The sequence below is a fragment of the Vicia villosa genome, linkage group LG4 (genome assembly GCF_029867415.1).
Source record: "Vicia villosa cultivar HV-30 ecotype Madison, WI linkage group LG4, Vvil1.0, whole genome shotgun sequence".
Classification (NCBI taxonomy): domain Eukaryota; kingdom Viridiplantae; phylum Streptophyta; class Magnoliopsida; order Fabales; family Fabaceae; genus Vicia; species Vicia villosa.
Genome location: NC_081183.1, coordinates 169008767 through 169030325, shown reverse-complemented (window position 1 = coordinate 169030325; position 21559 = coordinate 169008767). Strand labels below are relative to the sequence as shown.

Below are 21559 nucleotides of genomic sequence, written 5' to 3'. Positions count from 1 at the left end.
AAGGAAAAAAAAGAGAAGTCTGATTATAATCCAAAGTCTCTCATCCAAATTTTTTGAAGATATAACGTAACTTTGCTCTAGAGCTCCACACTGGATCCACGTCAAGAGTTGTTGTCTACCGTTAGATATCATCAAAAGACTTCTTGCATTCCACGCCAAAATGACAGGGAATGTCCATAGAGATATCTCATATATATATGGCATCTCACTTGAAACCTGAGGTATTCTCTCTAAATCATAACTCACTTTACTCCTCATTCTCTTGTTGGCTTAGATGTTGGAGTACTAACATTGCAAGTCCACCTTTATAACGTTGCACTGGAGATTCACTCCACTGTGTCAAGACTCTACTTCATTATTACACCAAGCATTTTTGGTTCGCTAGAGGAATATTGGTGTCGATTACCGTTGCCTAGTAAGTGAAGTCTCATTCTCTCTTAGGGTCCTATATGTTCCTATTTCAACTTGTGTTGTACTAGGAGTCACAGGAGGAAACAGGGGAGCATCCTTCGCAAGGTGGACCTTCTTCCTCTTGAAGGTTTTCTCAAGCACACCCAAGTTATCTGCAAAACGAAATAAAGAAGACAATTAACAAAAATGTTTTGTGAATAATAAAGGCAAACATAAAGATAATTCTCTCTCCTCGTCAAAAATATCTTTTCTCTCGAGAATAGTGGTTGCTTCCACAATCAAATATGTGTATTGCCTTTTTTTTGTGGGGGAGGTACATTCGAAGGGCTAACTGCCTCTTCATAACCTAAACTCTCCTAGAATGTGACATATTCATATTTCAATGACTCTTCCTCTAGGTTCAAGGTCATAGGCGAATACATATGGTTACGGAGCACGAAAGAAGGGGTTCTAGGCCCAACATTTATTAATGTTGTCTTTATACAGAAATAAATGAGTTTCTTGAAGAGTGACTCTTACAAAAAGAAGAGTGAGTCTCTTGACTTTGGGGGGTCTCCAAAAAACCAATGGTCCTTGAAGTTTTTCCAACTCTCAAGGTAAACGTCAAACATCTTCACTGTCCGAGGAAACTAGAGCAGTTCTTATCTCTGATCTCTGGTGGCCGAAGCGCGCTTCACGTTGAAGAGATGGAAGAGTAACCACAATGTTGACACTTTTCTCGGCACTCACGCCAATACTAGAGCACTTTGAAAAGGTCCAAGCTACCGGGTGTAGTTGAGGCGGGGCAATTCTCAAGTGATTCAACACCCCCTTCATCGAAAATGTTGAATGACAACTTAAATCTCAATCTAGAAAAAAATTCATAGAAAGGTATGGAACATCTATCAAAGTAGATACATATCCTTTTGATTGGGGTCAACATGGGAAATAGACCAAAATGAGGATGATCCCACATCTCTGTAAGCATCCTCTAGATTCCATGTGCTTCTAAAGAAGGAGACTAATCTCACTAATTCCGCATCGACCCAGTGGTACTAAACAACATCAACAGGCATAACGAGACCTCAATGATCCTTTCAAACCATGTATTCCCAACTGTCATAAAAAAGATCATGCTTGTCATGAATCAGGGAATGGCTTCAAAAGTTAAGGAAATCTCTAACTTACTTATTACTAGGTTCCTAGCCATTCATAAATATAAATGAATTTATAAAGAGACAAGTTTCTGGCTCATCCCAATGAGACTCAACATGCCCCTAATCTGCCATAGTTGGCCAAGACTAAAGGGATTATTGTCAATATCTTTAGTAACACGACCAACAATCTGTCATAGTTACTTATTAGTGTCAGTATCTTTAGTAACAAGACCAATGAAATCGTTTGTATTTTCGTCGGGATGGGAGCTCGAGGGTTCGCTACCATGTTTGATAGAACCCCCACCAGAACCAAAACTATCAGTGAGAACAATGAGGTTCACAGTGGGTCAATTAACTGGTAAAATTGTGACATCTGGTATTTTTGGGTCTACTATTCTAGTGTTAGATGAAGCATCACTGGCATCATCACCACTAGATATGTCTAGAACATTTTCAAGGTCATTTCCCACATTAGTCATGACTAAATCGAGGAAGGAAAAACTATAAGCGGTAAACAAAGAGAGAAATGGTACCTGAAAAAGTTGAAGGTGTAGGAGGCGATTATGAAAACGGATAGTTCTATAGGATCAATGAATCATTAAAAGAATTTTAAAAACAGATGGAACAAGAATCACCAGTGCTCATGGGAAAAGAAATCAGAGTTCATAGAATAAGAAAAGGAGTACAATTTGTGCAAAGAGTGAAAATATGGTTAGGAAGGTATGGTAACCTTTATATCTTAAGGAAATACATGTAAACCAATAGTCCTAACTAAAATTAAATAAAGAGTGAAAATATGGTTAGAAAGGTATGGTAACCTTTATATCTTAAGGCAATACAGGTAAACCAATAGTCCTAAATAAAATTAAATGGGTAGATGAAAAACAACCGTTTGTTTTTCCTTGATATTGTAATAACACTCGAGTACACTTAAGCATCCTAAAGGGGAGTATCACGCCCTAGTTTAAGAGACTATGGTCACGTGGAAGAACAAGCGTGGGAGATGTTTCAATGATGAGAATATCATTTAATACGCTTGTTTCCAAGATCACTCACATTGGATCACAAAACTTTCTCACTCCTCCAAATAGAGAATCCAACATGGTATGCCCGACATAGTTTTCTGAAAGACTTCCCATTGTTGCGCCATGGAAAGTCTTGGGGGAAACTGTTCTGAGCCAAGTCACATTCCCAAAAGAGGAAATCCTAATCATCATTCCAAAGTATCTCCTCCAATGTATTGAAGGTATAATGTAATTGTTCTCTAGAGCTCCACACTGAATCCACACCTATGTCATCAAAAGGCTTCTCGTATTCCTTGTTGAAAAGGAAGGGAATATCCATAACCGCCTCCCATATATAAGGAATCCCTAATGAAACCTAATATATTCTATCTAAACCATAACTTACTTTACTCTTTATTCTCTTGCCGACTTTGATCTTGGAGTGCTAACATTATATATCCACCTTCGCGTCATCGCAGCGGGGATATACTTCTCTGTATCAAGACTCTACTCCATCGATTCACCATGTATTTTTGGTTCCCTAGGAGAACACCATATATATACACATTTATATGTAACTTGCATATATGATTCTTACATAACTCACGCATGGTGTACATGATATATTTTGTGTTGAAAATTGTAATGGGGTAAATAGAGTATAATTTTTCCCAAACACCACAAAAAAAAGATGAATTTTCATTTCTTCGCACACGTAAATTTACAAGCTCATATATTGAGAGACATTGGGATGTATGGTATGGACTCTGATTTTGTCAGAGCTTTGGATGGTCTTAGTGGAATGGCCCTATATTTTAATCTTAGTAGTTTTAATGGAAATGACATTGTCCCCACTAAAGTTCAACATGTTTTGGCAAGTGTTGTTTTTTAGTAAAAGTGTTTAGGACATGGAAGTAAAATTTAACATGACCACGTGACATAGAGCACTTTTTGGTTGTTCGCAAGTAACACATGCTCAATATCTTTTTTATAGTTGTTCTTATTGATGAATTAGGCCAACATATGTCACAGGTAGAGTATCGTACTCTCCTTAGATATCTCGTCTAGATTCCCTAATTTCCTTTTGACGTAATTTTCCCTGTTTGTCATAAGGTATGTTTAGATACATTTCGGGATCACATAGTTCATTATAGGGAGCTTCAAGGATTCAAATATCAACATGAATTTGTTGGAGATGCCTTATTTTATATATTTCAACATAGGTGAGTATTTATGAAGAAAGAGACACTTATAAATTTCTTGACTGACCCTCAAAGCATAAGATCGACACTTAGTATAATAAATATTGTGGATATAAGGGAAACATGCATGTGTGGACTTGATTGAGCTTTCTCTACTTATGGGACTGAGGAGTGGAGGTTTTATTGTCGGATAGGCAATCCAAAAAGTCGCTTCAAGTAAATTGGTCAAACATGAGAAAAAGTATTCAGACAATCAACATGTTTTCATACTACTTACATTTGGCAGTCTTGCTTTCTTAGCACCAGAGACAGTGAATCTATTACAAAGATACCAAAGGTTTATGCATAATAATATTGTGTCTCCTAGGACTATGAACGTAATTTTTAAGTGAATTGAGTTTAACATCCAAAAAAAGGTAGTGGCACAACTTGTGTTCGTTTTTCTTCAATTCTTGTATAAGATATACTTTTAATCGTTAAAGACATTGACTTGTCCCTACCAATATCATTTTTTATTTGAGATTGAGTCATAAAATAATAATTTTAATAGTTTTTTTTAGATTAAATTTCTTTTATTTTTTCAAAAAACTCCTTTTTTTAATAATTTCAAATATATAAAATAAAATAAAGAAAATATAAATATTAGGGATATAAACCATGAGAATAATACTCATGCATCGACAGTGTAAAGATATTTTACACTATCAGTTAATTATAGCCGTTAGATTTTTGTTAGTTGTTGACTTTTATTTTAATTACATAAAAATTATTATATATGAGTGATTGTGATGCACCGACCGTGTAAAGTATTTTACACTGACAATGTATAACAATTAACCTCATAAACCATACCTAGTCAAACCACATAATCGATCCAAAAAGGTATATAGATAACTTAAATACAACAAAAGTGGTATAAAATAAACCAATGTAAACGCACACACAAATCAGTCACTATCAACAAACCTGTATACGAACACAAAACCAAATAATAATAAAAAAATTGTGTGAGCCTTCACTTCTCAAGACGGAGAAAAAATCAACCGCCAACATGGACTGATTCACAAATCAACAAACTCCATACGATAAAGTACAGTAAGTAAGAGGAATCTTTCGATCCAAACATTCAACATCAAACAAATATAATGATACAAATATCAAATCGAGCCAACATCAATCACGATGACTGATACAAATATTAAGTTGATGCCAACGCGGGGGAGGAAAACCTTAAATCTTAAAATCTGCAAATCTTAACAGGTTTGGAGACAATCAGATAGCCAAAAGATTATAACACTAACCCTGCGACCATGGCAAAACCACTGTCGTTTAAGAAACCCACTAGAGAAAACGAAGGAACCTCCACAAACACCATCAAAAACTTTGATTTAAAAGGAAAATGAGTTAGAGGTTGAAAATAACCTAACTATCATATGCTCCAACAAATGAAACCCAAAAGTGATGGCTAAGACCCAGAACCAGACAGACCAATTGTTGTTAGAATCCAACCACCAACGAGTAGAAAAAGAAGGAACACACACTAGTTGGATTGAAACCATAGCTTGCTAATGTCTCGTGAGTTTCTCCGAAAACATATACTCCCTCTAGCCATTACTATAAGCAAATATTCTTTTTTAGGTTCATTGAATAATGAGTGTATCTTGTCTTTTATATAGACCAGATACATTCATTACTCAATGAACCTAAAAATAGAATCTTTGATTATAATAATGGCCGGAGGGAGTACAGTTTACACTAAGAAACCACATATGCAGCGCCGACAGCTCTCAACCCTAGTTAGAGTTAGAGCAGAGTGGCCAAAAGGCCGTCAAACCACCAAAACCGGAGGCTGCATCAATGGTAGTGGTCGTTTAGATATGAGGAAGAGAAGAGAACAACCAAACATATTTAGAGAAGGCAAAGAAAAACTTAGTCGAACTTGATAGGTTAAAAACATATATGTTCTAAAACATTATTTTTAAACAATCTCAAATTCTACATAAACACTGGTTAAAAACATACGTATTCTAAAACTTTAATTTTAAACATTCTCAAACTCTAGCACATCCATTCACATTGAGATCTTATTTTGAAGAGATTTGGTAAAGACATATCGTGTAAATCAGGTCTATTACATATGATATACATAACGAATAAGAACCCAATTATAATTTCCTGTTTTCCTCCTTATCCATCCAGAGAGGACATTCCTACATGGCTACATGTACTATTATGTAATTAGCGGCCAAACAAATGGAATTGCAAGACAGCTGCTAAGGAATTAGATACACATTCTTGTGTGAGAGAAATGAGAATGGACCCACAAACAACAAGAAATAATGAATTGTTGTGTTGTACTGCTTACCCAACAAACACCCACCGGTTGACATGCATTGCACACTCACTCACTCACATCACATGGCCTCCAACAATGCCTTGCGTTCATTAAGGAGCATTCGCAGGAAATTCAATTTCTCTTTATTCTTCCTACTTTTTACACATGCTTCACTATTTTCCTCCAACTACTTCTATTACACAATTGTATTGGATTGGGTACTCTTTAATCATATCTATTCACTTATCCATCATTTTATACTTTTAATCACCAACTTATTTGATTACAATTCAAAACAATGTAACTACCATTTTCATTATAGAAAAAAAAAAGGTCAATTTATTTGTAAGCCACTCATAAAGAGGTACTAGCTGGAACCAATGGTGTAAACACTATATATTTGATTGAACATGTGTCAACATTTATATTATCTTACTATATCTTTAAATGGGAAAAATCATAATTGTTGTTATACAACTTTTTCAATAATAATAACATATGTAAAAGGTCCATTTTGGATTTGATTTTGAAGTAATTAAAGAATCTATTTTCAATTACTATATTTTAAAGTTTTCAAAACCCACTTTTAAAAACTTTCATAATAAATAACTTCAAGAATAAGTAAATTTTAGCACACACACAAAAATAAAAATACAGTAGAATAGCTGGTAAAATAAAATTAATAAAATAAACCAAAAACATAATATTTTATTTAAACCCCAGTTTAAGAATAGCTGTTTCTTTAACTCATAGTTTTAAAAAGAAAAATAAAAACTTTGAGAAAATAAATTTGTACACGAGAAAATAACTACTAAAAATACGCAAATTTCAATATTTTTTATCAAAAAGTTTAGAGGATGAGATTTTATTCTTTTTTAAATGTAAGTATAATGTTGCAGGTTTGAAATAGTTAAGTGTTCATTTGTTCGAATAAATTCGAATCAAACTATGGTGGTTGGATTAAACACTTTTTTTAGTTCGAGAAAAAATTTAATCAAATCAATGAAATTCGATGTTATAATTGGTTCGAACAACAAATTTTTAAAATTTTACTTACGATGTCATTTGTTACATTAACAACTTATATGAAAAAACTAAAAAAAAAATAGAATTGTATATTATTATGGAAATTAGTTGATATAATTAAAAATATTTTTGCACATTTGTTTATATTGTATAGAATCAATCCAACTCAAATCAACTTATTATATTTCGGTTTGATTTCACTACAAAAAAAACTCAATTTTGCCAGGTGCAAATCACCCCGCAAAGCCAAATACCACCCTGCAACGTAACATTTGCGAGGTGACACGCTCACCCTGCAAAAACGTTAGTCGCAACATTTTGCAAGGGGAATTGCACCCCGCAACTTTGCCATGTGATTCTCACCCCGCAACATTGCCATGTGATTCTCACCCCGCAAACACGCTTTCCTAGAATTGCAGACAACTTCGTTCCATGTGCACAGCTGTGTCAGAGTAGGTGGTACAGTTGACTTGCGGGGTGAGAATCACATGGCAAATAGTAACATGTATAATAAAAAATATATATTTATATTATTCTAAATATTAAAATTAATATTTAGAATAATATAAATATAATAAATAATTAAAATTCAAAAAATTTTAAAAATATTAAATTTATAATTATTGTAGTAGATTATCATTTCAATAATTAGCTAAGTTTGAGCATAAGTTTATTTACTTGAACAAGCAGCAAAAGGATCATAGTAGATTATCAATATTGTGCAGCAAAAAAGTATATAGACAATGAAACGTTACTTCTTTCCATTCACAAATGCATACATATTTCATTCACAAATTCATACCAATTTTGTATCTATTTCATACCTGTTTCCAAAATTAAGGTACAGCTATGTGTAACAGAATGTATAGCAGAATTTTCCAAAATTATGTTTCATTTCATTCAATTTCAAGTCAAATCTAAATCTAAATACTAATTAAGCAACCAAACATGTAATTTATATGATGATTATGCATAAAGCAAGGAACTAGATAATCAGTAAGTAGCAAGGAAAATCCTTTTCTCAAACAACAAACACCAAAACATGAAAGTAAAAGTACACTACATAATAACCTAAAAAAGATACCTCGAAGGCAAGAATTGAAACCACTGCTAGTTAAATGTTCTGCAAGTGTCTTCCCTAATTTCTTTTGCCAATTTGGTGCAGTTTTTGCTTCAGATACAGGCCAGACTATTGTTGTTTCTGTTGTTAAATTTACACTAACAGATGAGACTTGTGGCTGCCTGTTAACATAAAAAGAAAAAAATCAGAATTTAGATCACAGAAAAGTGAAAATATTATATATGCAAATAATTTTAAAATAAGTATTCCCCTGTTTATCTTTTTTTCAGAAAAAAGAGGAAGAATATGAAGGATGTCATTTTGTTCAAAATAGAATGACAGCCTTTGAGAGAGTAAGCATATGAAAAGCAAATTCAAATGTAAGAATTATAAGTCACTAAACACTAATTGCTATAAAACCTCAGTTTGTGATATTTATAAATCAATGCTAATAAATAATCATTCATGAGAACATCCACACTTAAAATAATGCATCCTTATCCCATTTATCTCATTTCCACTACCTAACCATATAAAATTGGCAAAACACCTTGAACAATTTATCAATGACCACAGGAATTAGATGATGGAAGCATCAAATCATCAAAATCAAATAGAGAGCAAATATCAAAAACTCACTTGTCTTTCCAGAATCCTTTTCACAGATGCTGCAAGTATCCAACAGGTACAAGAACTAACAGAGCTACCATGGCTGGATTTTGGAAAGCTACAGGAAGACATAAATCAATTTATGACAAGATGAAACTTATTGGAATGAAGAAAACTCTTGTTTTCACCAGCTATAATATAAATACTTTTTCATCAGCTATATAAATACAACAAGGCTATGAATCATATAAAATGCTTTAGATATGCCAAAATTCTTAGTTATAGAAATTACTGCTATAGGAAACTGTAAATCATATAAACTTGCAGCAAGCTAGAAAGCATCCCCACTTAATTAAAGGGAGAAAACATAGGTGCAGTAAGTTATTTATTTGTTTTGTTGGCATAGAGGCGCACTGAATCATCCTCACTAGATGTGACCAATTGAATATATCTTCCCAACTTGCAAATACAAACATACATAATTAAAACAATATGAAGAACATTTTGCAATGAATCTCAATGCTGCAAGACCACTTTCCTTTCAAGCTAAAACGATTTTAAATTTTTGGCATTTTAATATTCAACATGATGTGCATCTTATTAATAGATTCCATATTCCTCTTTTTATGAATCGATTAGTGTATTTTCGCTGGGTTTCTATCCTTTTCAGCATGGAACTTTATATTGCTCTCATTTTTGTCTTAGACCTAAGGCTTAAGTTTCTCTCCACTACAGACATAACAACACAATCTTCTTCAATTAGTTAGTAGCATCAACAAGTTTTAAAGCAACAACCATACAAATCTAAAATTCAATTAGACAAAATAAAATACAGTTAAACTATTTTCAAACAAACCCTAAAATTAAGTGCAATAGCTTACATTAATTTGTGTATTGCTTCAGAAGATGAGCGAAGACAATGATAGACAAATCTAACAAGGCAATACAAGTTGTTTTGATGTGTTGATTTGCAGAAAAAAGAGAGAGAGGCTGAGACGGTGGTGGCGTTGGGGTGAAGAGGATGGTGTTGGGCTGAAGACGTTGGCGGCGTTAGGGTGAAGAGGATGGTGTTGGGATGAAGACGGCGGTGCCCTGAGGTGAAGAGGATGGCTGTAGGGTTTTTCTGGGTGTTCACAGAGTGTGAGAAACGAAAATGAAAAGTGATTATATTTGATTTTCCATTAATTTTTTTAAAATATATTTGCGAGGTGATTAACACCCTGCAAAAGTTTTTCACAAAATTTCAAACTTCCCTCCCTTCGTTGCGAGATGGAAATACACTTATATATATATTTTAAAAAAAATTGGGTTGAGAGGTTGTTTGCACCCCGCAACTGCAATAATTTGCAAGGTGTATGTCACCTGGCAAAATCACCCAGCTAAACAGCAATTTTCTTGTAGTGTTAGTTTGAATTTTATCACAAAAATATGCAAACTCAATTCAAACTCATTCACATATTTTAATCGATTTAAACATTAAATTCTCTTGAAACCGGGTCCCTAACTCTTTTAAACATGTAAATTTCACCTAATGTAACATGTCTGATTTGCCAAAGAATTTTGGTTGGGGGAGTGATTGGTGGATATTTAGAGTTGAATGGGAACCATCAGTCTACCTTTATTCTCCTACACTGCAAATTGCATACTTTATTTTAAATTTACTATTGCAGAAAATGAGAAGAAGAAAAAAGTGTAAAAGAGGGAAACCTTATTGGTTAATGGCGGTAATATGAGTTTACCAGAACACATTTGAAATATATGCCGCGGTGCTCTCCAATTCACAAATATTCCTCTTTTGACTTTTTTTTTCTCTTTGTAAGAAGACATATTTTTAGTCTTTTTTTTTTTTTAACAGATCTTTTTAGTCTTTGACTCTTTGTTGGATAAGAACTTTTTTTTTTTGTTTGTATTTTTTAGTAATAGTTCTTCTATTTCAAAATAACCATATAGTTGATAATTTTAAAAAATAGTAATACCAATTGCAATCAATGTTATTCTCTCTTGATGCTGATACTGGGCTTGGGCTTAAACTACCGTTATAATTGTAATTAATAGTGAATTACTTGCACTCTTGCAAAAAATTAAAAATATTCATGAAATTCAAAAATACAGTTTCAAACACACTTCAGTTCACACTCAATTTGTAAGTGAACTAGACCCTCATTTTAAAAACATAATAATACGGAAAAATATATGTATAACTTACGAAAGTGCATTTCCGGTCGAAGTATAATAAAAAAAGCTTCAGACCCCCTTCCTCATTTCCAGCAAACTCACTCAAGCTCTCAAACTCTCTCAAACTTTTAAACTTTCCTAAGTCACTTTCAAGTTTCTATACTCTCAACATCCAATCAATCGAAGTGTCTAACATCAACTACACATCTGGTAAGTTTTTTAATCCAAATATTTGATTTTTTATACATGCATTTATAAATAGGAACAATAGGTTGTGTAATTTACATTAATATATAGGTAGTTATAGTCATTGTTAGGTAGCGTAATTGAGCAATGTGTTTTTTTTGCATTTTGTATACCTTGCATTTATGCTATTTTCATTTTTCTGAGTTGCAGGATAATACGGAAGTGTACTTAGAATTTGATTTTCAAAGAATCCGGAAATGTATTTCCATATTTGGTCTGTCTATATTGTTTGGTTTGATTTTCAATGTTACTCATCTAAGTTTGATTTGTTTGCTTTGTATTGCTCGTCTGGTTTAGTTGTAGTTAAAATGGTTGACAACCAAGAACGACTGAGGCACGATAGAGTGTCACAGCATGCATTGGTTCGTAGGGAAAGAGCTTGACCCTCACAACCACCAGTCGGTTCCAACTCATTTGATGCGGAGGCGTCAACCTCTAAGGCTCAGGCATCTCTGGCTTCGTCTTCTCAGAGGAGGCATGTAACACCTCATGCTGCCCCAAAAGCCCCACCAGACCCGGTTGATGCACATGTTGTCCATGCATCCGTTCCTGGGGAGTTTTGAGGAGATCCATATGACTTCTTATTGTTGCCTCTGTATGCAGACCATGTTGCCACACATGTAAAAGATGGAGAGGTAAAATTTATAGGTATTTATTCTTTGAAATATATGTGTTATATATTCAAACTTTATGACCGTGATTTATTTTTCTACAATCTTGTGATGCTTTAAAATTCATCAACGATGGTCAAAAGATACCGAGGCTACATCAGCCTGCAAAGTTGTGATTTTACAATGTGATGCAGCTATTTGGGCTTCGAGGTTTATGTATGACCAGTTTATATTGTTATTAATCATGGTATACTTTCAGCGTTCGTTGAGAGATGGCACTTTGAAACGCCATCTTTTCATTTTCCACATGGTGAGATGTCCATCACACTAGAGAATGTGTCATGCCTGCTGCATCTTTCAATCGAAGGAAGACTATTATACCACTCCAGAATTAAGAGAGTTGATGCATTGGATATGATGGTGACGTATTTGGGAGTTGTGCCAAAGGATTCCTAGAAGGAAATAGAAGATAACGGAGGGTGTCATGCTAGATTTGGATTCCTATAAAGGTTGTGTGCACACGTCCTGGCTATAGCAAAGTAGGCCGATGGTGATGATGAATAGATTATGCAGCATAGATCAAATGCATGGAGGCCATATCTTTTGTACTTGGTTGGCGCATCCATATTTGTGGACAAGAATACTTATTACGTGGATGTGGTTTACCTCAAATACTTCGGTGACTTGGAGTGGATTCATGAGTACAACTAGGGGAGCACTTATTTGGTTTACCTGTACTCCAAGTTAGCTAAAGGTTATCTTTGAAAAACTAAACAGATGACAACTAGTTGTCTGCTTTTGACAATAATATATTTGCACCCTTTATTGTTTATGTACCATTTTCATGACAATTGTGTTACGCCTTTACTGAGAATTCATATGTGCCATTTTCAGGCATGGATTCTCCAGCACTTCCCACGTATATCTGCCTGGTCATATGTTGATCATTATACTAAGGATATGCCAAATGCTTGTGCATTTGTCGCATAGTTCACAATGATGTCCACTTTCGGTTGTATGACCTTCCCCGTCAGACGCGTACCTTGAATGATATAACCTTTTACTCTATATGGTTGGCTTGTGGGTCACATCTTGCTGAGTAAATCATGCGTCAATTTGTGTATATGAGGTTGTTTCGAAAGAATCCATCGTGTTTGTTCCTCCCGTTATACCCTATATAGATGTAAATGTCATGTATGATGATTTCCTTAATCACCTGGTACCGACTAAAGTACGGGGTGTCGTAGCTTCTAGCGATTGGAGTTGTGCATTCGGCTATGTCAAGTGGTATAACAAAGTGTCACATCCTTATATAACATCGGAGGTAGAGGGAGATCCACTTAGGCCAGCTCATCAGAAGATATTAGAGGAGTACGCTAGAGTAGATCAGGTTGTTGATGTGTTAGTTGCATGTCGTCATATTATAGATCTAGCACGAGCAAGTATAGACAGAAGACTTTCTAAAAGGCAATTCTTAGAGGGCCGTTGTAGATGTCATTCTTACTAAGGCACATACGACATTAGAGTACAAGAGAAAATGAAGGTACAAGGTGTCTAACATACGTAGTATTATTGTATTTGTATTAGAGATTATGGATAGTACTATTCTTTGTTAGTTTGTTATTTTGACTATCATTTTGAATACATGTGACGTTTTTATGTTATTTTGACAGTATATTCAGTGTATGGTTCAATTGATAAATATTTATTATGATACTATACTTATAATACAATAACTATTACATCGGTGTATTTATAAAAAAAAAGGATAAATAACTTTCACCCCCCTGTCATATGGGCGAGTTTTGAGTTTGCCCTCTATTAAATTTTTTTGTTTTTTTGTTAGATTCCCCCCTTAGAAAACACAGATTCCATTTCTGGAACCCCCTATCCCTTGTTTGGCTGACTGGGCTTGGGGAATCTTCCTACGTGGCATCTGACGTGGCGTTTTTAATATTTTTTTATTCCAAGTTGTATTTTATATTCTTGTTATTTTAATGTAATAAGCAAAAACCAATTAAAAATTTTGTCCTAGCCAAGGTTCGAACCATGTATTGGATGGTTAACAAGACATAATTCAACCAACTAAGCTACAACAATTTATTGATTATGAAGGCCTTTATTTAGTTTATATTAACGTTTTTTCTAATATTTAAGTTGGAGTTTTTTCTAATTCAACTTTTAAAGTTTTTGATTATTATGAACTGATAATTCTTTTAAAATTCTTTTATAAATTGCGTTTTTATTATTTTTGTTTTATATTAACATTTTTTTATATTATTTTTTTTATAACTTTTTTTTTCATTCAGTATGTAACATTCTTTTATTTGCGTTTTTTTATTTTTGTTTTATATTAACATTTTTTAAATAACATTTTTTTATATTATTATTTTTATAACGTTTTTTTTTTGTTTATTCAGTATGTAACATTTTTTTATTTGCGTTTTTTAAAATTCTTTTATAAATTGCGTTTTTTTATTTTTGTTTTATATTAACATATTTTTATATAACATTTTTTTATAGTATTTTTCTTATTAACTATAAGAATTTTTTTATTAAGAATTAATATTGCTCAGTTTTATTATATTACTTTTTTTTATAGTTTTATATACTATACATTAACTATAAGAATTTTTTTTATGTTTTAGTATATTTTCTCACAGTATTAACGTTATATAAAAACGTTAATTTATAAAAAACGTTAATTTATAAAAAATATTTTTTAATATAATATATTAATTTGTAAAACGTTATAATTTATACAATTTTAAACGTTAATATTTATAAATATTAATATTTGTAAAATGTTAAAACATTAATATTTATAAAATGTTAAAACGTTAATATAAAATTTATATGGCCAGTATATTATATAAAATTAGTATATAACGTTATAAATAAATAATATGTTTAAAAAATGCAATATCAAAAAAAAAAAATTATATAAAAAAACGTTATATACTGAGTAAAAAAAAACGTTAAAAACATTATAAAAAAAAATTATGAAAAAATATTATAAAAAACGTTATAGAAAAAATGTTATAAAAAACATTATAAAAAATGTTATAAAAAACGTTAATTACATTTAAAACAAAAAAATAATTTTAAAAAAAAATACTCAGTTAATATATATATAATATAAAATGTTAAAAAAAATACTGAGTTAAAATAATTTTTAGAATCATATGTTTATATATATATATATATATATATATATATATATATATATATATATATATATATATATATATATATATTATTTATAATGTAAAATAAAAAACTTTAATGTTAATATATATATATATATATATATTATTTATAATGTAAAATAAAAAACTTTGATGTTAATATATATATATATATATATATATATATATATATATATATATATATATATATATATATATATATATATATATAATAAAAAACGTTAATATATAATATATTATTTAAGAAGTAAACTTAAAACGAATGTCAAGAATTGGTCCTGGGTTCAATCCCTATAGAAACCAATTTTTAGAATTAATATTCTATAAACAGATCCAGCCAAACGCGAAATTCTCAGCCAAACAAGAGATTTCTCACGCCCAGTCAGCCGCCCATAAATTTGTTGCTTGGTTACACATTGATTTGGTGTAAATAAATGTGTCAGAAAATGTACTTGCGGATACATAGAGTCATTTTTAGATTATTCATATAGTGCTTATCCGTCACTTAGTGTGAGAGAAGTAATCCCGAATTTGTTATTGATTAGAGAGTATTTTGTACTCTTTTTAGTAAAAAAATCTTATAAAAAGAGAATAAAAAAAAATCTCGTAGTTACGAAGACAATTTGGCAAAACCAATTGTCTTGTACCAAATTTTTTGAAAAAATTGATATAAATGTATCAAGTAGATGAAAAATCTAGTATGTTATCATACACTTTCTAGAAAATAACATATTTTCATTGGATATTTTAAAAAAATCTAATATTTCTTCAAAGATACTCAAAAACTCTTGTATTTTTTTGCAGTATAAAATCATCTAGAACCCCACGACATTAAAAAATCCGGAATTATATGAAAAAATCTGATAATAGACTACACTTTTAAAAACTCGAAAATATGAAACAAAGCATAACAATAAAAGCATAGTTCTTCAGGGTGCCATGTATGAGTGGGGAGTGGCATGTAAAAAACTCGAGGACAACTGAAGCACAAATGAGAAACGAGAAACGTAAAATGTTTGAATAATAGGCCCCATTTTCAATGATAGGCCCACCTATTAAAATTATTTAGGCTTTATTTGCGAATTTGAAAGGAAGGGGATGAGAAGGCTTCCGAAAACAAAAATTTAAAAAAATATAAGAAAATATTTGACATTTTTTAAAAAAATAATTTTGTTTAGAATGATAAAAGAGTCATTATCATCACTAAATTTTTAATTTTAGGAATACTATAACAACTTAAAAGATATTTGGAAAATTTATGTAAACCCTTCAAAATCTTCCAAAACCGTCCTTCAATATAATTTTTAGAATATTTAATAAAACAATGTACAAAAGAGGCAGTTGTTAATCGTTAACTCCACCCCATAATTTTATTTCACACTTCCAATATTTTTTTTTCTCTCTATTTTACCAAAATATGACATTCTATAAACTAATATTTGCAAACTCTCCCCTTTTCCAATATGACATTCTATAAACTAATATTTGCAAACTCTTCCCTTTTCCTTCCATGAGAAGCTCAGTGATTGTCAATAGTTTTTTTGTGGTGGCCAGCGTTCATGTCATTATCATGGTGAGGTTGATTGAGTCTTAGAATCTACTTATCTAGTTTTAACATACAGGAGGAAGAAATAGATTGGAAACATTATTGATTTATAATGGTTAAGTCGAACTGAAGTGAGATGAATGATTGCTGGAGGTGATGAATGGACTAAGAATTGACCTAAATCAAAAAATGACTTAAACCACTAAAATTTGAAGTAATTTCGATTATCTTCTCTAGTTATTTTAAGAGTACATTTGCTGAAAACTAGTTCAACAAAATATCTTCCACAATCGTGATCCATATGTTATTAAGATGAAAGTTACTTAATTTAATCCACATGTAAATAATAGTTCTCAATAGTACAAATAGTCGGATATTATTCTTCTAAAGTTTATTCCTAATCAGAAATAAACTTAAGTTTTTGAAATCCTTCAACTCTTTATACTTTTAACAGTTCAATAGTGACCAACAAACTGCAACACTATGTGAGAGAGAGTGAACTACTCCCTCTCAAACAAACAAACCATTAAGGAAACATTTTAGATTTTAAGAATCATCAGCTAAAGATATATGGCATTTCAATTATATTCCACCAGTGAAATAAAAGTATACCCCATTCATTTTTCAAACAGCTAAAATTATTAATCATGTCTTGTCCCATGACAGAGATAACTACAAGGATCGAGAGAAACAATTGGTGGATTGTATCAAACTCCAAACATACGAAGAAAAGAAACTATCAAAACCATGAATATAAACCCAAGTCCTAAATCGTTGGAGTATATTGCTCCTAAAACCCATTGGGAAAATTCAAACCCAAAAATAAAAAAGCATATTCAGTACCAGAGTAAACATCAATAACAACAATTAATTTTAACATAAAGTTGCAATCCCATGAAATGGGATCATGAAACCTCCCAATGAATGCACATATATGTCGTGTAGCATATGAAAACCTTTGAATTCATCTATATGAATCGGGACGCTTTGGTTTGGTTTGAACAACAGCCTCAATCTTCTCCATCACAGCAGGAGTCAGTAGTGGAATGACATTAATAGCCTTCATGTTCTCTTGAATCTAAGCAAAAAATAAAATAAAATAGATAAGATAAGATAACATAATTTACAATGGCAAAGAATACAGAGTGTATTTTTACACGCAAGTTATGCCTCAAATTAAGAATGAAATTAAATTGCTTTCATGTTCTCCTGAAACTAAGCAAAGGAAAACAGAAAGAAGATATAAAATTATAATGGTGAAGTCCATTCTTGCAGGCAAGTTATACCGCATTAAGATAAGGGTTATATATGAATGGGTATAGATATGTAAGCTTCTTTCTTTCTTTTTTCTTGGTCTAAGACCTAGGTGTAATCTTTCTTTCAAATCCTTGACAGCTGCACTCATGAAAGAAAATGTGAGTGTGAGGACAGTGGAAGCCATCATGCTGAGTATCTCTAAGTTAGAGACTCTAACACTGCATTAGTGACCTGCTTTGACTGAATTGCTTGAAATCACACTTGAGCTCCTTACATCTAAGCTCTGTAATTTTGGCTCCATTACCTACGACCTCTACTACACCCTCACCACAACACTTATGTTCAGAAATGTTACGCTTGATTTCTGAAATTCAATGGACTGATATTTTGCATTGGCTCTTCAAAGCTGAGCATATCTTGACTATTACTCCACTCCTGCAGTCCATATGGAATGCATTCACCAGAGCTCTAAAGCTAGAGTTTGGAACATCCCTATATGATTCGCCTCGTGCTACGTTATTCAAACTTCACCTATACCATTTCTATGACTGACTATGTTACGGACCAGACTCCAAAGCTCAGAATACTCAAGTCTATATGAGAGGAGAAGGAAAAGAAGTGAAACATTAGATCAGATTTCAAAATGTGAGGCGGAACTTGAATTGCTCTCTAGTGATCGGCACTTTGAGAGAGGACTTAGTGGGGAAGTTTTGCAGTGTAGGGTTATTTTATTGAGGGTGGGAGAGAATGGGAGTTAGACTGGAAATCAGTTGACACCATCAGAAAGGATCCTAGGCAGAGAAAGTGGCCTTTACTACACTTGTGAGGATAAGTTTTCTATTCATTATAGATGCCCCAATCTACAGTACTTCTGTTTCAGAAGTGCAGATCCCTGAACCCCGTCGATTCAAGTCTTGGTTCAAGGGGACGGCTTAGCTATTGACAATGCTTCTAGGAAGGAGAGCCATGTTACACGACAAATTTCCTTAACTCAACCTTGGAGACAAGGTTGTCTTCAATATAAGAAGTAATATTATGGAAGCTACAGCTCATGGGGAAATCCAACTGGCCTCACAAAATCAAGTGGCGAATTGGAACAGGTGGCTATTGGTCTAGGAACTCAAAAAATCACAGAGGAGTATGATAGAGAAGAAAGGTAACAGAAAATATGCAGAGGGGTGTGTGATATAAGGAAGGTAGAAGAAATTACCAGGGTGTGGAAATAGTTATGCTTTAACACCCTTTCTCTCTAGTACTCTAGTCCTTCTCTTTTCTCTTCTATTTTGCTGCTACTTTTTAACCTTTCTAATACTAGTTAAATTCCTAAATGGATCTCCATTCATAACTGATTGTACTTTCAGTTTTGATTGTACTGTTTCATTGAATACATATCAGTATTTTGCCTCAAATTATATTTATTTAAAATTTGCTTGCAGCTAATAACAGGGCAATACCCATATATAGAATTTGTTTAATTTTTTTCCACTGTGTTTTAATTTCTTGTTAGCGCTTTCAATAACAAAAACATCACTTTGATTTCATTTTATTTCCTGTTGTCACAGATTTATACAAGAACCAGTGAAACCAGAAAATGGAAACAAAACTAAAACTGCCCCTATTTGTCTTTTACTAGTTTCATTCACTTCTATTTGAAAAGTTTTCACGATATTAAGAAAACAATGAACATCTCCAAACTCCACACACTTGGTAATAAGTGAATACATCTCCATATTAATAACACATAACAGAAAGTTTGAGTTATCTCATGCCAATGCTCGACGTAAGTAACTAAACATTTTCCAGCAACCAGTATTCCTTGCTAAATGCATAATGTATCAAGAATGAAAAGAATGTATGATGGAATAAATAAACACAAAATTGCTCTCAATACCTAAATGATGTCCTTAAAAAATGTCTTCATAATGCGAAAACTAACCTGAGACTCTTTTGTAGCACCGCAGATAACTGACGAAACATTAGGATTAGCAGCACACCACGCAATTGAGAGTTGTGCTAATGGCACACCTAGTTCATCTGCTATCGGCTTTAAACCATCAACCTTCTTGAGCACATCATCAACCAATGATCGAGATGCAAGATTCTACAACACATGAGAAAAAGTGGGAAAAGAAAAAAATTGATCAGTAACCTAAACAAAAGGGACGACAAAATTCCTTCCCATCCATCATACAATAATAAAGTCACAACCTATGTAACTTTAGAAGGCAATCAATCATTACAAATGAGCAATATATTAGTCCCTCTGTTTAGTTCTATCCAATAGACTAATAACTTGATGATGGACACAGGTACCATGTTGATATGGCAGACAATCTCACCTTATAAAACAGTAACAATATGTCAAAAAATTTGGGCTGAAATAGTCCCTGTATTCTTCTTCAACACTGAATTTGTTCATACTAAAAAAAGACTTAAATCAGTCATTAACACAATAGACTCAAATCTCGTATATAATGATCTCTCTTTCCAGTTACCAACCCAAACCAGTCCCTATGTTATTCCTCTTTGAATTCTCTCATATTCATCTAGAAAGACTTAAATTGGTCCCTTCATAAACCCAAATCATTCCCTCTTCTACCATGCTCTCTCAATCTACATTTAAATGTCGTGAACCAATTCATTTTAAATTCCAAAATTCAATCACAAGACACACAAAAAACCACTTGAAAAGTTAATTACTTTGTAATTCTCCAAAGCGAAACGGCTATCAGCGGGAATAACTCCTTTCTTGTACTTTCCAGTGAGGACTCCAGATCCAAGTGGACTCCATGTAGTGAGACCCAATCCATAAGTAGAGTACAATGGAAGATACTCAGTCTCAACCTGCAACACAAATCCACACATTCACACACTCAAATCAATTAAGTGTTGAACTAAAATAAAGAAAATATACTATACTAATGAATTTACCTTGTGCCTGTTCAAGAGGTTATACTCAGGCTGTTCAACAATCGGCCCAACCAAATCCAACCGATTCGCAACCGACCACGCCTCGGTAATCTGCTGCGAAGACCACTCACTAGTCCCCCAATAAAAAGCCCAACCATTATCAATAACATGATTCATCGCTCTAACCGTTTCCTCAATCGGAGTACTAACATCCGGCCGGTGACAGTAAATAACATCCACATACTCCATATCAAGCCGCTTAAGCGAAGCGCGCGTGCCTTCCACGATATGCTTCCGGGAAAGTCCTTTATCGTTGGGACCCTGACCGCCCCAGAAGATCTTAGTGGAAACGACGATGTCAGAGCGTTTCCAGCCGAGTTCACGGATGGACTGTCCCATGATCTCCTCGGCGCGGCCGTTGGCGTAGATTTCGGCGTTGTCGAAGAAGTTGACGCCGTGGTCACGGCAGCATTGGAGGAGGGACTTGGCTTCTTTGACGTCGAGTTGGTTGCCGAAACTTACCCATGCTCCGTAGGATAACTGGCTTACTTTTAGACCTGATCGGCCGAGATTGTTGTACTGCATCTTGTTGATCGGAGGGAGGAGAGGAAGAGAGTGTGATGGGGGGCTTTATGGCGGTTTGTGGTGGGTACTTTGGGTGAGGATTGGAATATTTGTGTACTTAGATCTGGATGATATAAATGAAAGACGGTTACTACAATGTGTCTACTCAAGAAATGTAAAAGGATAGATAGTACATGTTTTCACGTGTGTTGGAAAAGGAATCCGATTCCACAACGTTGTTGTTGTTGTTACCAATTT

At 33.1% G+C, this 21559-nt stretch overlaps 1 protein-coding gene and 1 long non-coding RNA gene across 2 annotated transcripts; both read right to left on the bottom strand.

Moving 5' to 3' along the window:
* Positions 1 to 7944: 7944 nt before the first annotated feature.
* LOC131600231 (uncharacterized) lies at positions 7945 to 9990 on the bottom strand. The gene is made up of 3 exons (XR_009283072.1): positions 9665 to 9990; positions 8814 to 8901; positions 7945 to 8356 (listed from the first exon to the last, which is right to left on the bottom strand). It is a non-coding gene; the product is annotated as an uncharacterized LOC131600231 (long non-coding RNA).
* Positions 9991 to 17253: 7263 nt separating this feature from the next.
* Positions 17254 to 21525, bottom strand: LOC131595856 (probable voltage-gated potassium channel subunit beta). Its single transcript, XM_058868359.1, has 4 exons — positions 20759 to 21525; positions 20528 to 20671; positions 19764 to 19928; positions 17254 to 17648 (listed from the first exon to the last, which is right to left on the bottom strand). The coding sequence occupies exons 1-4, from the start codon at positions 21320 to 21322 to the stop codon at positions 17535 to 17537; spliced, it is 987 nt and encodes a 328-aa protein (XP_058724342.1). The 5' UTR covers positions 21323 to 21525; the 3' UTR covers positions 17254 to 17534.
* Positions 21526 to 21559: the final 34 nt, after the last annotated feature.

Bases quoted from the DNA above. Each gene is read 5' to 3' on its own strand.
- LOC131595856 (XM_058868359.1), bottom strand. From the start codon at position 21,322: ATGCAGTACAACAATCTCGGCCGATCAGGTCTAAAAGTAAGCCAGTTA. The intron at 20,672-20,758 runs GTAAATTCATTA...TTTGTGTTGCAG, and splicing joins ACCTCTTGAACAGGCACAAG to GTTGAGACTGAGTATCTTCC. The intron at 19,929-20,527 runs GTAATTAACTTT...CATGTGTTGTAG, and splicing joins TCGCTTTGGAGAATTACAAA to AATCTTGCATCTCGATCATT.